The 13,405-nt window shown below is 30.4% G+C and overlaps 1 protein-coding gene across 2 annotated transcripts; it reads right to left on the reverse strand.

Moving 5' to 3' along the window:
* Positions 1–7,050: 7,050 nt before the first annotated feature.
* On the reverse strand, positions 7,051–12,685 carry LOC102599083 (RNA polymerase sigma factor sigC). Of its 2 annotated transcripts, none has more exons than XM_006355243.2 (7): positions 12,448–12,685; positions 9,659–9,816; positions 8,979–9,548; positions 8,660–8,890; positions 8,050–8,190; positions 7,749–7,949; positions 7,051–7,508 (listed from the first exon to the last, which is right to left on the reverse strand). In XM_006355243.2, exons 1-7 carry the CDS (start codon positions 12,533–12,535, stop codon positions 7,230–7,232), a joined length of 1,668 nt encoding a protein of 555 aa, XP_006355305.1. In that variant the 5' UTR covers positions 12,536–12,685; the 3' UTR covers positions 7,051–7,229. The 2 variants fall into 2 exon arrangements, with proteins under 2 accessions (XP_006355305.1, XP_015167787.1); XM_015312301.1 differs by having other exon boundaries at positions 9,659–9,854; positions 12,448–12,535.
* Positions 12,686–13,405: the final 720 nt, after the last annotated feature.

Below are 13,405 nucleotides of genomic sequence, written 5' to 3' on the forward strand. Positions count from 1 at the left end.
ATATATATATATTACAATTTATAATATTTTAAACACAATTTTCAAATATATAAAGTATTGGAAATGTTTTTATCCTTTTTGTCTCAATTTATGTGATATGAATAGAATTTTAAGAGTCAAACAAATTTTTATTTGACCCTAAATTTTTTATATATTTTTTAAAAATTGTTAGTTATTATAATTTATAATATTTTTTTAAAGTAATTTTAAAAATATATAAATTATTAAAATATAAATATTTAAATGACGATAATGCCCTTTATGGAAATTGAATTCCAAGAAACACAAATGTCGTGGTCGACATGTGTGCTCTAGCCTATTTTTTTATATTTATTTATAATAAGATAGAGTCGAGGCTGAAGCAGATTGATTTCATTGACGTGTCTTCTTCGGTAAGATATTTTTTGAAAAATAGTAAAAAAAAATATTTATTTTATTTAATTATTTTAGCTATATTCTTTAGTTTTAAATTTATATTTTTTAGTTATAACTTTGTTACTTTAAATAGATGGGTGTTAGCCACTAAATATTTTCCCTTACAATATATTAATATTATATATTAGAGAAGCACTTTTATCTCACAAAAATAAGTAAACTTGATCGGATAATTATGAGTGTCTTCATATTTAGTAGTTCATACTTTGTAGAATATTTGTTTATGATTTGCTCAAAGTTAATATATGTAAATCGTAAAGTCAATGTATATAACTTTGATAAAGTCTGAATTATAAAGAAACTAGTTATGGAAATTTTTGCGGCATGGATTCAATATTTGTTTAATATATTTTTTCAAATTGTCTCAACTAAACGATTTTAAATCATCTTATCAAGTGTAAAATAAATATCTGATAATTGATAAATATTATTAATATTGATAAATGTTAAATGATATTGATTATAATTAAAGTATTTTTTTTCTGTTAAATTTTTACTCAAATAATTATAAAATTTCCACAAAAATTAGCGACATTCAAAATAATAAAACTATAACTAAAAGGTATAGCTAAAGGCATAAATATGACTCACATATTTGACAATTGCATATTTACCTTATCTATCAAGCAAAGCAGTAAATAAGTCAATTAATCTTTTTCTAAGTTATGCATATTTAGAAGTTCCCTGAAAATATTTTAGAGAGATTTGTAGAATTATCTTATTTTATACGATCAAGTTCATATGGTTAATGCTTCACTAGTCTATCTACAAAATACGTTTGTAAGAAAAAATAGGGAGTGAACAATATTTTATAGTGAGGTAGAAAATTGAAAAATAATTTTTTTTTCGAGTGTATGATTTGTGGATTGTGGAGTATTTATTTGAGACTATGTAATGTGAAACTCTTCATTATAGTAATATCAATTGCTCCTCTAGACTGTGTTTTTTCTTTATATAGAAGGGTTTCTACATAGAAATCTTGTTGTTAATATTGCTATTTAATTTGTTGATTATCGTATATGAGTACTACGTTAATATTCTGTTGTTTATTATTGCACGATTTTATTCCCAACAACTTACACCCAATATTCATGAGGCTTACACGTTGCCTGCTACTGAGTAAAAGACCCCGCTTTGTATCATGTATCTTCTGCAGTCAGAAATAGATCAAGTAGAAGTTTGTGTACATGTTCAGCTTAACTCAATAACTTTTATTCAATTAGTGTATTTGTAGTGAAATTTTTATTAAATATGCACAAATATTAAGTTTAGAACTCAGTTATTAACTCTTGAAATTATTGTTATAAAAGTTAAATCAATTCATAAAATTAAAATTCTGATTCCACCTTTACGACTACAACCTCTTAGCCAAGATTTATATTCATCGTCTAATACTTATACTAAAATTGAAAAAAACGAATGATTGAGCAACGCACATTTTCAATGCAAATCAATTACAAAACTCCACGAATGCGTTCATCCGTTGCTTGTTCCCACAATAGTATCAATATATATTTCATTTGTCTTTTGCATTTCCAATTTTTCAACTTGTGATAGTGACTCTCTTTTACACATGTCCTCATTTTTTTAATAATATGTCCTTGTTTCAAGGATAATTATTATGTTTCTGTTACAAATATAATAATAGGAAGTATAAATTGCAGAAGCAAATGATTTGAGGCGTGAAAAATTATTCTTCTTAAAGAGATATTGTCCGTATACATATTGAAGAAAATACAAGTAGTTTCTTTCACGATACAACAAAGTCTTTGTATATACCTGTAGATTTTTCTTAGTTTACTTCTAGAGAGTCCTTATAGTTATAGAACTTAAGAAACTTTTTATAACAGTCATGTTCTTTCATGAACAAATGATTTTTTATAATAGTCATGTTCTTTCATGAATATATGTATCTGTTCTATTTAAGACATCTATATATTACAAAATATCCGATCGTTGAAATATTGGACAAATTTCCCAATTCTAAATTTCTTTTACGTCATTTTAAATGCATTGATATGGAGTTGGAAGAAGAAATGGAATTCTATTGGTACTATTAAGATAACATAATTGATGAAAAATGACAAAAGATTGATTGTTTTGTCTGAATAATCATCCAAAATTTGATGTTGCAATAAAAGTAAAATATTTCCAACTTGTGTCTAATCTATATACATGCACCTACTTTAGTTTTTTTTTTATTATTTCGATTTATGGAGTTGTTAAACATTAAGCAAAGAAACTTTGAGTTATGAATCTCTTCGATAGTTTCTGTATGATGTTTATTTTGATGTTATATAACACTTTTTACACTAAAAAGAAACATTTAGTTGTAATAAATTTTTATTTAGTAATAATATTTATTATGAAAAATATTTAACGATAATTGAGTTAATGTCATTATAGTCAAAGTCGCTAAAATCTTTAGCGATATTTATATAGAATATTGATTATAAATATTCATACTTATTATTGCCACTAAATATAATATAAAAGCAACTATATTATTGCCGCTAGATAATTATTGCAAAATTCTTTATTTGTTATAGTGACTATATATTGGTTTGATAATTGATACAATTGACGATTATGAAAGCGTGAATCAAAGAGTTGTAATATTTGGAAGTTCATGATTTTTTTTATTTTTAATTATAAAAGAGTTTGAAATTCAATCTTTGTAATTCTTCCATTTCGCACGATCGACTTTCTATTAATATTTTTTTTGAAAATTTCATAAAGATTATAATTTGGATCAGACCTTTTTTTTTAATCTCTATAAGTGCAATTTCTTCGATGCCAAATTAAAGAACATTTTCATATTCTTTGTACATAATTCTTGGTATAATCTCTTGCATTTTTAAACTTCTTGTAAACCTTCAAAATATTTTTTTTGATTGTGAAAATCAAAGACAATGATGACCTTGGATTGTACCCAAGCTAAAACCAACTGGATTAATATTTTGTCTCATAATCCCCCTTTAACTAAATAGGATACATACTATCTTTTTTTTGAACATTGATTAATAAAAATTTGAACAGAAAGTGTATACAATTAATAAAAAAATATTATTAATAGAATTTAATGAGTTCCTAACTTTAATCAATGAATTTGATAACGAAGCAAAATCAAATTTAATTTTGAAAAACCTTTCTTTATTTTTAGACTAAGAACAAAAAAGAGTAAATTATTATTTTTTTTTAAAGAAAAAACGAAATTCTACTTGCTGAGAGGTGAGGGGGAAAAAAAAAAATCGAACTTCAGAAAGTTGTATTTGAAATTATGAATATTGTACATCTTGTCAACTACTATAATTATCACTGTTGATATACATTTTAATACTATTAAAATAATTATACCAAATTATATCATGACTATTAAGGGAAGTAAATGGTCATAACTTCTACTAATTCACTACTGTATGATCTAAAAAATGTTTATTATTCCTTGTTACAACCAAATTGTAATTAATTTTCAAATCACTAAGAGTTACGGTGAATATTTGATGACTTACCTCTCATTATGACAAAATAATATTTCAATGAATATGATTCCTCCGTTTATAACTAATATGAAAAGAAAAGAAAAGAAAGAAGCCCTAGTAAGGAGCACTTCCCCTTTAAAGAAATTTACGGAAAACAAATTCGAATTATTTTAAGTCTCAAAATAGATATCAGACTCCAAACTTGAATAAATTACACCTATTTAATCATATATATGTCCAAATGTCATTTTCACTTTCATTTATTCTTTATCAATAATTTATACACGTCTCGAGTAAATTACACCTATTTGATTCTTAGTTTACCATTTTTATTTATTTTTAAACATCAATGAGTTGACGGATTTTTGGATTTTGGTGTCAATATTTTTTAATTTTTTACACTTTCACCCCTATACTTTTAGAAAGATGGCATTTTTGAACCCCATGTCTTATCTTTTTTAGAAATTTAATTTATAGCCTCTCATTTTTAGTCCTTATTTAAGACAAGTTACAGCTCAACTTCATTAACTTACCTTTCAAGATACTCTGTAAAGTGATAATTGGATGGACCTTTTTTTGACAACCTTACAAAAACCAAAGTACCAAATGGTACATTCTATTTAATTTTGATTATGACTAAATATCTATTCTTCAATTTTTCACAAATAAAAAATAGTAGTAGTATTTTTTGATTTATGGATAAAATTATTTTTCGTTCTTGTGATATATGACTTAACAAACATAGTTAATATTCGATGAATTAAATTAAAATGTGTTTTTTTTATCCCATTATACAGGAAATATATTATATTTAGAGTATTTTTAGAAGTATATCATTCTCAAATATGTAGTGCGTACGACTTAACATAACGTATGAATAATTAAATGATTAATAATTCAATAAATTTGTAATTATTCACAGGCAAAAGGATAAAAAGAGGCACATTTCAACTAATTAACAGAAATACACTCGGTGTATCCCATAAGTGGATTCTGAGGAGAGTAGGATGCACACATTGACACACAAAAATATTATTCTATCTTTATAAAGGTAGAAATGTGATTTCTAGTAGATCATAGACTAAATAAACTTAGGGCTTAAAAAATGCTAATCAACTCCAAAAGATAAAGAGTTTCCATTTCTAGGCCACCACTCTTTGGGAAATAGCTCAAGATAAAATAAAGTAAATTGTGCTCAGCCATCTTTAAAAAAGAAAGAATTAGTGGAAATATGGAAAGCTTTTTTTTAATGGAATATTATTAGATATGAATAAGAAAGACTTGAGGAGATAACAAGTTTAAAAAAGAGAGGGGAACAAATTAACTTCATATTTTACTTTATATACAGTGAATTTTCTTATATAGAATGTCACTTTGGTTAATTTCAAACAAATATGAATTTTTTTATAATATATTCTTTTCTTTGGTCTTCATCAATTTTTAAAATAAAAATAAAGGTTAATACTTCTTGGAAGACTGAAATAAATCGAATCTTTCCTTAATTTCTATCCTTGTGAGTTTCAAAATTACCTATGTATCTACACTATCAATAAATTCAACTGATGTTGGGATTAATTTGAATCGATTAGACATAGTGATGGGTTATGCCTTTACATATAATGTTGTAACAATAATTATGCAAGAGTGGAATTTTCGGACCTCAATTTGTTAAAGAATATCGACAAAGGTGTGTTGACTAAAATGTCAAGAAACAATTTAATCAGATCAGTTGAATTCACATGCCAAACACGAATTTTGGACACATAGTTCAAACACCTAATGGTACTACAATTAATAGTTATAATGAGTCTTTGTGTGAAAACGGAATGAGAAAAATGAAATACAAATATATAAAAGACATTCCTTATAGCATAAGAATTTCACAAAAGATCTTGTATCGATTATGAAGAGACTTACTCTCAAGTTATGGATACAATAAAGTTACATTATCTCATTAGTGTTGTTGTCTATGAGAAACTTGAGATAATGTATTTGATAGATATGATTACAATCTATCTTTTATGGATCACTTGAAAATGAGATATACATGAAAATTTCTAAAGAATTTAAGATGACTGAAACATATAGTTCAAAGTCTCAAAAAATATTGTCAATCAGATTATCATTAAAATGATTATATAGGCGATATAATTATGTTATCTATGCATCAATTGTAACATTAAAATAATATATATATATATATCCTTGCTTCACATTTTATCACTTAGCTCTATGCTTTAGTATTAAAAAAAAAACTATAACATTTGAAGGAGGACATTTCCATATGAAACAGAGAAGTCTTTGGTTAAGTAGAAACAAGGAAAATAAAGCTTTGGATTAAAAAAACAGACATTTGGTGTGATTTGGTTATAAATTTTGAAAACCGATATTATTTGGTTTGGTTTTGGTTTTACTTAAAAAAAAACCCGCAAGAACAACCAAACTGAACCTAGAAATTATATATATAAAATGTATAATTATTCATAAATAAAATATAGATATTTTGTTAAGTAATATTAATTAACTTAAGTCTTACACTTTACCATTTTCTCAAGCCCAACACTTAAATTTTAACCCAACTCTTAAAATCGTAAGACCACGTCCATCAAAAATCCATTACTTTATCTTTACCTACCCAACCTAACATATATCACATAGTCACACTTTCTCTTGATTGAATCGCTTTGTTCGTATAATTATAACTCTAGTAATATTTAATTGAATCCACAGTAGCTTTCCGGTAGATTGTTCATGTACTAGGTGCCTATGGGAAGATTTCTCCAACAAGACTTGTTTCTAGGTGGGAAATTTTGGACTGACAAATGACTCGGGCACAGTACACTGAAGGAAAGTATTCTCAAATATGTTGCAGGTAATCCAGACTCTCTTATTAGTCAAGTGAGAAGAAAAATGAAAAAACTGATCAGGCTGAAGAATCCAACAGCAGTGAGTTCTTACTTCTTATATATGGTCTCAACCTTACCCTTGTCAAGGGATAACAATGGGACGAGGCGGGTTGGGACATGTCAAAAGTTGGCTTTGGAGGACAACATACCTAGAGCTGAAACAACCAGTGAATCTGTAGTTGAAGAATGAGTGAATTCTGACTTTAAAAAGTTTTGGAAATGCATAATGTAGAGTGCTCAAAATCAATTATGTAATTGTATTCATCACACGTCTTTAAACTATACAAGATGCAAAACATAAAAGGTTTCAATAGTACTATATGACTAGTCTATACAAAAGAAGTATACAAGAAAATTTTACGATGAGATCAGCTAGTAAACACAAATGTTTATGCAATGTCTAGAACTACATAGAGTAATGAGTTATATGTTGGAAATAATCCGCGTTTCTTAATTTGGTGAGAGCTCTTCGTTCTATTCTCCTAATCCATTCTTTACTAACTCCATAAAGCCTCCCAATCTCCTCGAGTGATTTGCGTTGATGAGTTTCAAGACCAAACCTAAAATATATTACTTGCTGCTCTTTTGGATCCAAACTTTCCAAAAGAGAATACATGTTGTCTACTATGTCTTGCCTCATGACAGTTTCCTCTGGGCTTGTAATTGATTTATCGGGTGTGAGTTCCTGCCAAGCAATGAGTCTATCGAGTTACAGTACTTTTCCAGAAACAATGTAGCAGGGAAAGCCTAGTTAGATAGAATGGTAAAAGTGCTTAAGGTACATTTCTACTTTCACCAAACAAAGATATGATGCGAGAAGAAACGGATTTATTCATGTTCTTCAAGCTGTCATATCATTACGTCCAAAATCAACAGATATAAGCATGCCTCTTTAAAAGAAAAAAAAAAGAATAGAGATTTTTACCAAAACTTTTGCGCTGATGCAATCTCCAACTTTCTGATCAATTGAACCAACAACTCTCAGACATTTACTAGCCATTGCAATCCGAGCTGTGGATAGACCCGTGAACTTGGCAATTTCATCGTCAGCTGGAAATTTTCCATGGCTCCTACTGAGAGTTTTTCGAGCTTTATGTATTTGATTTATTACTTTGCATATAGTGAACTGCATGAATACATTGAAAAGAAAGTGAGATAAAGCTTTGTTATACCGAGATGAAACTGAAAGAAGACAAGTAAAATTTCCTTCAGAAAAAAATACATACGGGAATTCGAACCCCTCTGGCATGTTGTGCCACCAATTTTGACAATGATTTTCGTATCCAATACTGAACGTAAGTTGAGAATTTGTATCCCCTAGTGTGGTCAAACCTTACAGCACCTTGTAGAACACCCATGTTTCCAGCCTGTAGCAATACCATTGAAACGAAAAAGTAAATATTTCAGCTAAATATACATCCAAAATGAAAAGATAGCTTCCAGCATATGTAGTTTTCCTCTATTACCAGTCTAACTAGTTGGTCATATATTCATTAGCTGGCAGTGGGTATATAACTTAGTTTTGTTGAAATATGTTAGCAGTAGTATATAATTAACAATGTATCCCTGTTAAGTTTCTATTATCCTGATTTAATTGTGAATTTCTTACTTCTATTCTTTACCATGTGCAAGCAACTTGATGCAATAGGGTTGCATCACACGAACAAAGTGAATTTCCAACATATGGCGGAGCTCTTAAAGTTCTACTTCTTAAAATTATTTTAAAAAGATATTGGATTTCAAGCAGTAGGGTGTAATTATGCTACTACCCCTATGCCTAAAGTAGGATTATATTGAGAGTTAATAAAGTCATTCCACTAAGATATGGTTCACTACCTGAATTAAGTCTTCAAATGCCACTCCAAGCCCCCTGTAGTTTCTTGCCAGATATAAGACTAAGGACCGTGTACTTTTCAGAAGCTCATCCCTGCAGTACCAACCAAAATGCAGGCGTTGCTGCAGCTCCTTCTGTTCAATCCCAGCAGCTTCTGCCCAGCTACTGAAAGTAGCTACTCGACCAGTTTCTTCTTCAAGGATTGACCTGATCCTTTCCAACTGTGCCACCAACTGTTTTATAGCGAATAATCAAATTAATACGTGCTTTGAATGTTTAAGAACTGTAATACAAAATCTCTTAATAAAAACTGGAGACAACCTTAACACCTCTTGACATTTCTGCCTCATTCTTAGCAATTTTCTGTCTTTTATTTCTAGAGGCTTGTGTTCTTTTCCCAGAATAGAACTTTGGCTGTTGCAAATCCTCCTGGATGTTTTTGGTATGCGGCTGCACTGTAATAATGTCATTGGCATTTCTGGATGCTCTGTTTCTTCTTGACTTCCGCTCTTGCTTTTTCCTAGAACGTACGACAACCTTATCTATTGCATTTCCAACAAGGTCGTCTTTCTCAACTTCTTTAATAAGCTCCCTTGGCACATCAAGAACCTTAGGAAAAGTAGAAGAATGATGTGTCCTTGAGAGACAAGTATGAAAGAATTCTAAAGCTCCAAGCTTTTCTAGTTGCACCAAAATATCTCTTTCTAATCTTGACATCTCTGAATCAGCAAACATGTTTTCCAGCAGATCAAGATTTTTCATTAGTAAACTAAAATGAAGAGATTTGGTTGTATTTAAATATGTTGGTTTCTCCCCGTCAGGCGATATCCCAATCTTATGACTGCCAATATCTCCATATACATTGCTAGGGGACCCTCTGCCATTTCGCGTCTGATGAAAGAGAGCACAAGTAAGCAATGACATGCAAATTATAGAACAGACTAACGACAAGAAATATACTCCTTAAGATAGCTTTACTTCTAACAAAGAGAAGAAAAAACCTTTATTTCTGTAGTTACTGATGTATCACTAGTCCACAGTTGGGGGTCAGATAAACAAGTCTGCACCCTGAAAGGATCACTGTGTGAAGGTTCACAGTCGCCAGTTATAAAAGGTTTAAGAGACCTAGCTGGATCGTATAAAGCTTCCCGTCCTTTGACTGTATATGAAGATGACGTGTAATTAATAAAAGAGTGTCTGCGGGTGAAAAGATGAAAATATGACTTGACTAATGTTGAAGACTATACAATTGAAATGACATGTTCAGGTTTGTTTAGTTCAGAGGCATGTCGGGCCAGATTGAAGAAATTTCTCGTGAAGTTACATAACTGAATTGCTATGTTTCTTGAACACTATATCTGCAGCTCATTGTTTATAGCAGAAACAAAATTCCAAAATTACTTTAAGCATAAAAGGATTTCAAGTTCTCATTTTGTACAATCGGTCTAATCTCTGATAGTTAACGAGGAACTAGGATGGTTTGGTTCCCAGAACCATAAAAGTCATTAACATTGACAAAGACAACTGTATTTGGTGTGAAACATGAGATGTTAACAGGACTAGAAGATCAACTTGTTTACAGAACAATAATGGTGGAGAGTGGAGACAAGTTATTTTGGATTATATCCAACATTCCAACTACAACAAAGCATTAGGCTATATGATGCAATCAGAGATTCTGTTTTGAATTCTCTCAAAGTTAACATATACCTTTGAACAAGATAGGAACAGTGACAAATTAGCTCAAGTTCCCCATATAATTGGATTAGTTAAATCAATACAACAACATAGTTTGCATATCACACTATTACAATGAAAAAAGATCTAGCAGCATCCAATGGAATTCATCATTCAATCAAAGGAAAAAGAACAGAAAAAAATGGGCGTTCATTGTCTTTTTTTTTTACCCTCCCTAGGAGCTCCCACCCCTTTTGCTCCCTTGGTGACTTGAACTCGCAACCTTCGGATTGGAAGTGAGGGGTGCTTACCATCCGAGCAACTCCCTCTCGTCAAATGGGCGTTCATTATACATCATGTTGATTGTTTTGATTAATTGGTTAAGGCAAGAAACTTGTATTGGTTGCATGTAACAGTTTGCCCTCATAATACTGTTGAGGCATTAGCACAGTAAGAGAACTTGGGTACAATTTGAGTATGGTAACACTCTCTGAACCAAGGGCAGCATAGCTTCATAAACTGTTGGAAGTAATTCCGCATTGAGAATCTGGTGTCCAGTTGTAGTTTTTGGTTTTTGCATTAGGTAATATCCTCATTAACTATGTGGTTATTCATGTATTATACATAGAATATCATACATTTATTAGCAATACTTGCACAAGAACAAATGACAAAGTACTCTTCAAACTTTTACTTTTTATATTAACCATCTCCGGCTTGTTAGAATGAAAAATATATCTAAACTTCCACTGGAAGAATGAGAACCTCCTACACCCTTTTCTTGTTGAGTGCATGGAGCAAAAGGTGGATATGGCATATGGATAGTAGGTTGCTTGCACCCACAGCATTCAGCTCGACGTGTATATTTATACTATGTTCTTCCTAATCATCACAAAGATTAGTGGATGTGATGGTACTACACATCCAATGATTTAAAGTCTTGGATCCACCTCCCCTCAGGGAGGAGAGCAGGTGCAAAGGGGAAGAGTTCTCTACTATTCCAATCAAAGATCTTATCCAATTTGCTAGAAGAGCATACATATGCAAGTCAGACATTCTTAGTAATGTAAATCGTGTGATCAAAACACACAGGTAAACCAGCAACCATGGATCTGACCTAGTGGTCAATGTAGTGGATTGAGAACCTGAGGTCTCAGCAGGTTTAAATTCTAAGTTGCACGGACTCTTCACTTTTGATGCCGCACCCGTGTCGAATTCTCCAAAAATATACTACTTTTGGAGAATACGACATGCACCCATTGACATTTTTGAAGAGTCCAAGCAACATGGTTCAAATTCCAATAGAGATAAAAACACTAGGAGATTTCTGAGCTACCCGGTACCTATTGTTGGTGGGAGATGACATGTATCTCATAAAATTAGTCTAGGTACACGAAAGTTGGCCCGGACACTAAAGTTGCAATAACAATAACATATCCAGTGTAATCTCACAAAGTAGGATATGGGGAGGGATAGATTGTACTATGCAAATCTTACCGCTACCTTAGAGGTAGAAAGGTTGTTTAAGATAGACCCTCGACTCAAGAAAAAACAGTCCAAAGTAATATAGAGAAAGAAGTAACAGAAATAAAGACAATCATGACAAAATACTACAAACAACCTGACAAATCATCCTAAACAATAATCATTACAAAATACAACAATAATCTAAGTGTAAAAAATCACAAATAATAAGCAAACTCAAAGGACAAAGAAACCACGAGAGTAATAGAATGCTCAACTAACTAATAAGTGACCTTCATATCCTCCTCATGCCCTCATTATGTTGAAGCTAAGTCATGTCATGTCTAATCAATTCTACCCAATACTACTTTCCTCATACACCAAGATAATAAAAACAAAACAAAAAAAGAGGTAACCATATTACTGGATCAACTAAAATAAAGCAACTAATCACATATTATACACAATTCTTGATCATGATGAAACAAAACATGGACATGAAGATAAATCCAACAATTCAACACCAAACAAATAGGTTTCAATAAATGAATGATTGATACATCAACAACAAATTTCCTCTTTTGGCTCAAAGTAAACTAAAATCTTTATTAATGAAAAAAAAAAAGGTGCAATCTTTAGATGTACTCACAAGAATGTGAAGAAGGCCATGATGATGAATTGGAGGAGAAAGGGGGTTGGACAGAGAAACCCCATTTGAGATGCAGCCTAAAACCCATTTGGCAGAAGGGGTTTGGATGCAAGAAAAAAAGTTAGAGTTGGATATACAGGTGTTGTCAGAGCTGAACCACTGGTTTCCCATCGATTTGTTTTGTGCTGGCTCACTCTTCCTTCACTAGTTCTTTTCACTATATCCACAATTACCATTTTCTCTCTTTAAAAAAAAAAAAAAAAACTTTTTCTATTAAATTAGATTTTTTTGTAGTTATAATCCAAAAAAAAAGAAAAGAAGATATTTTGTAGTTTTGTCTTTTTGAGTTCTCGAATTGTTATTTTTTTTATGACAAGAAAAATTCGTAGCTGCTACTCTTTGGGTGTGCACATGTAAAACTTTGCTTCTATATAATTGCTCGCAAACTATACATGAGGGTAACTCGCACTAGGCAAGTCCGATGCGACGAGATCGATGACAAATTTTGGGGAAAATCAATTTCCTCTTCCAATTTTACTTTAAAAATCAAAAACTTTATCCCACTTTATTTCAATGATAATTTCAGTCCATATTATAAAATGAATTTATTTAATCCACTTTGATAAATTGAATCACTAAGTATTTTAATTAGGTAAATTGTAACTATGAGCTTCAATCTTTTTTATTTCATAAAATATAGACAAATACAAATATTCAGTATTCATGTATTCATGCATCAACTACTCATAAATATAAATATTCAGTATTCATGTATGCATGCATCAACTACTCATAAATATAAATATTCAGTATTCAATTAAACTTTATCATAATTATTTTATTTTATTTTTAAAAAAAGTTAATCAATCAATACAACTGGAACAATCTTACCTAACAGGCAACACATTACATTATTTTAAATTTGTGTAATTTAATTTAATGTCACAAACTCATGTAT

This window comes from Solanum tuberosum, unplaced genomic scaffold (assembly GCF_000226075.1).
Source record: "Solanum tuberosum cultivar DM 1-3 516 R44 unplaced genomic scaffold, SolTub_3.0 scf00198, whole genome shotgun sequence".
NCBI classification, from domain to species: Eukaryota; Viridiplantae; Streptophyta; class Magnoliopsida; order Solanales; family Solanaceae; genus Solanum; species Solanum tuberosum.

What these genes read in the sequence shown, in the direction of transcription:
- LOC102599083 (XM_015312301.1), bottom strand. Translation starts at nt 12,512, where the DNA reads ATGGGGTTTCTCTGTCCAACCCCCTTTCTCCTCCAATTCATCATCATG. An exon ending in CCAGAGGGGTTCGAATTCCC is followed by an intron (nt 7,950 to 8,049) that starts GTATGTATTTTT and finishes GTATTCATGCAG; the next exon opens with TTCACTATATGCAAAGTAAT. An exon ending in GCATCAGCGCAAAAGTTTTG is followed by an intron (nt 7,509 to 7,748) that starts GTAAAAATCTCT and finishes ATTGCTTGGCAG; the next exon opens with GAACTCACACCCGATAAATC.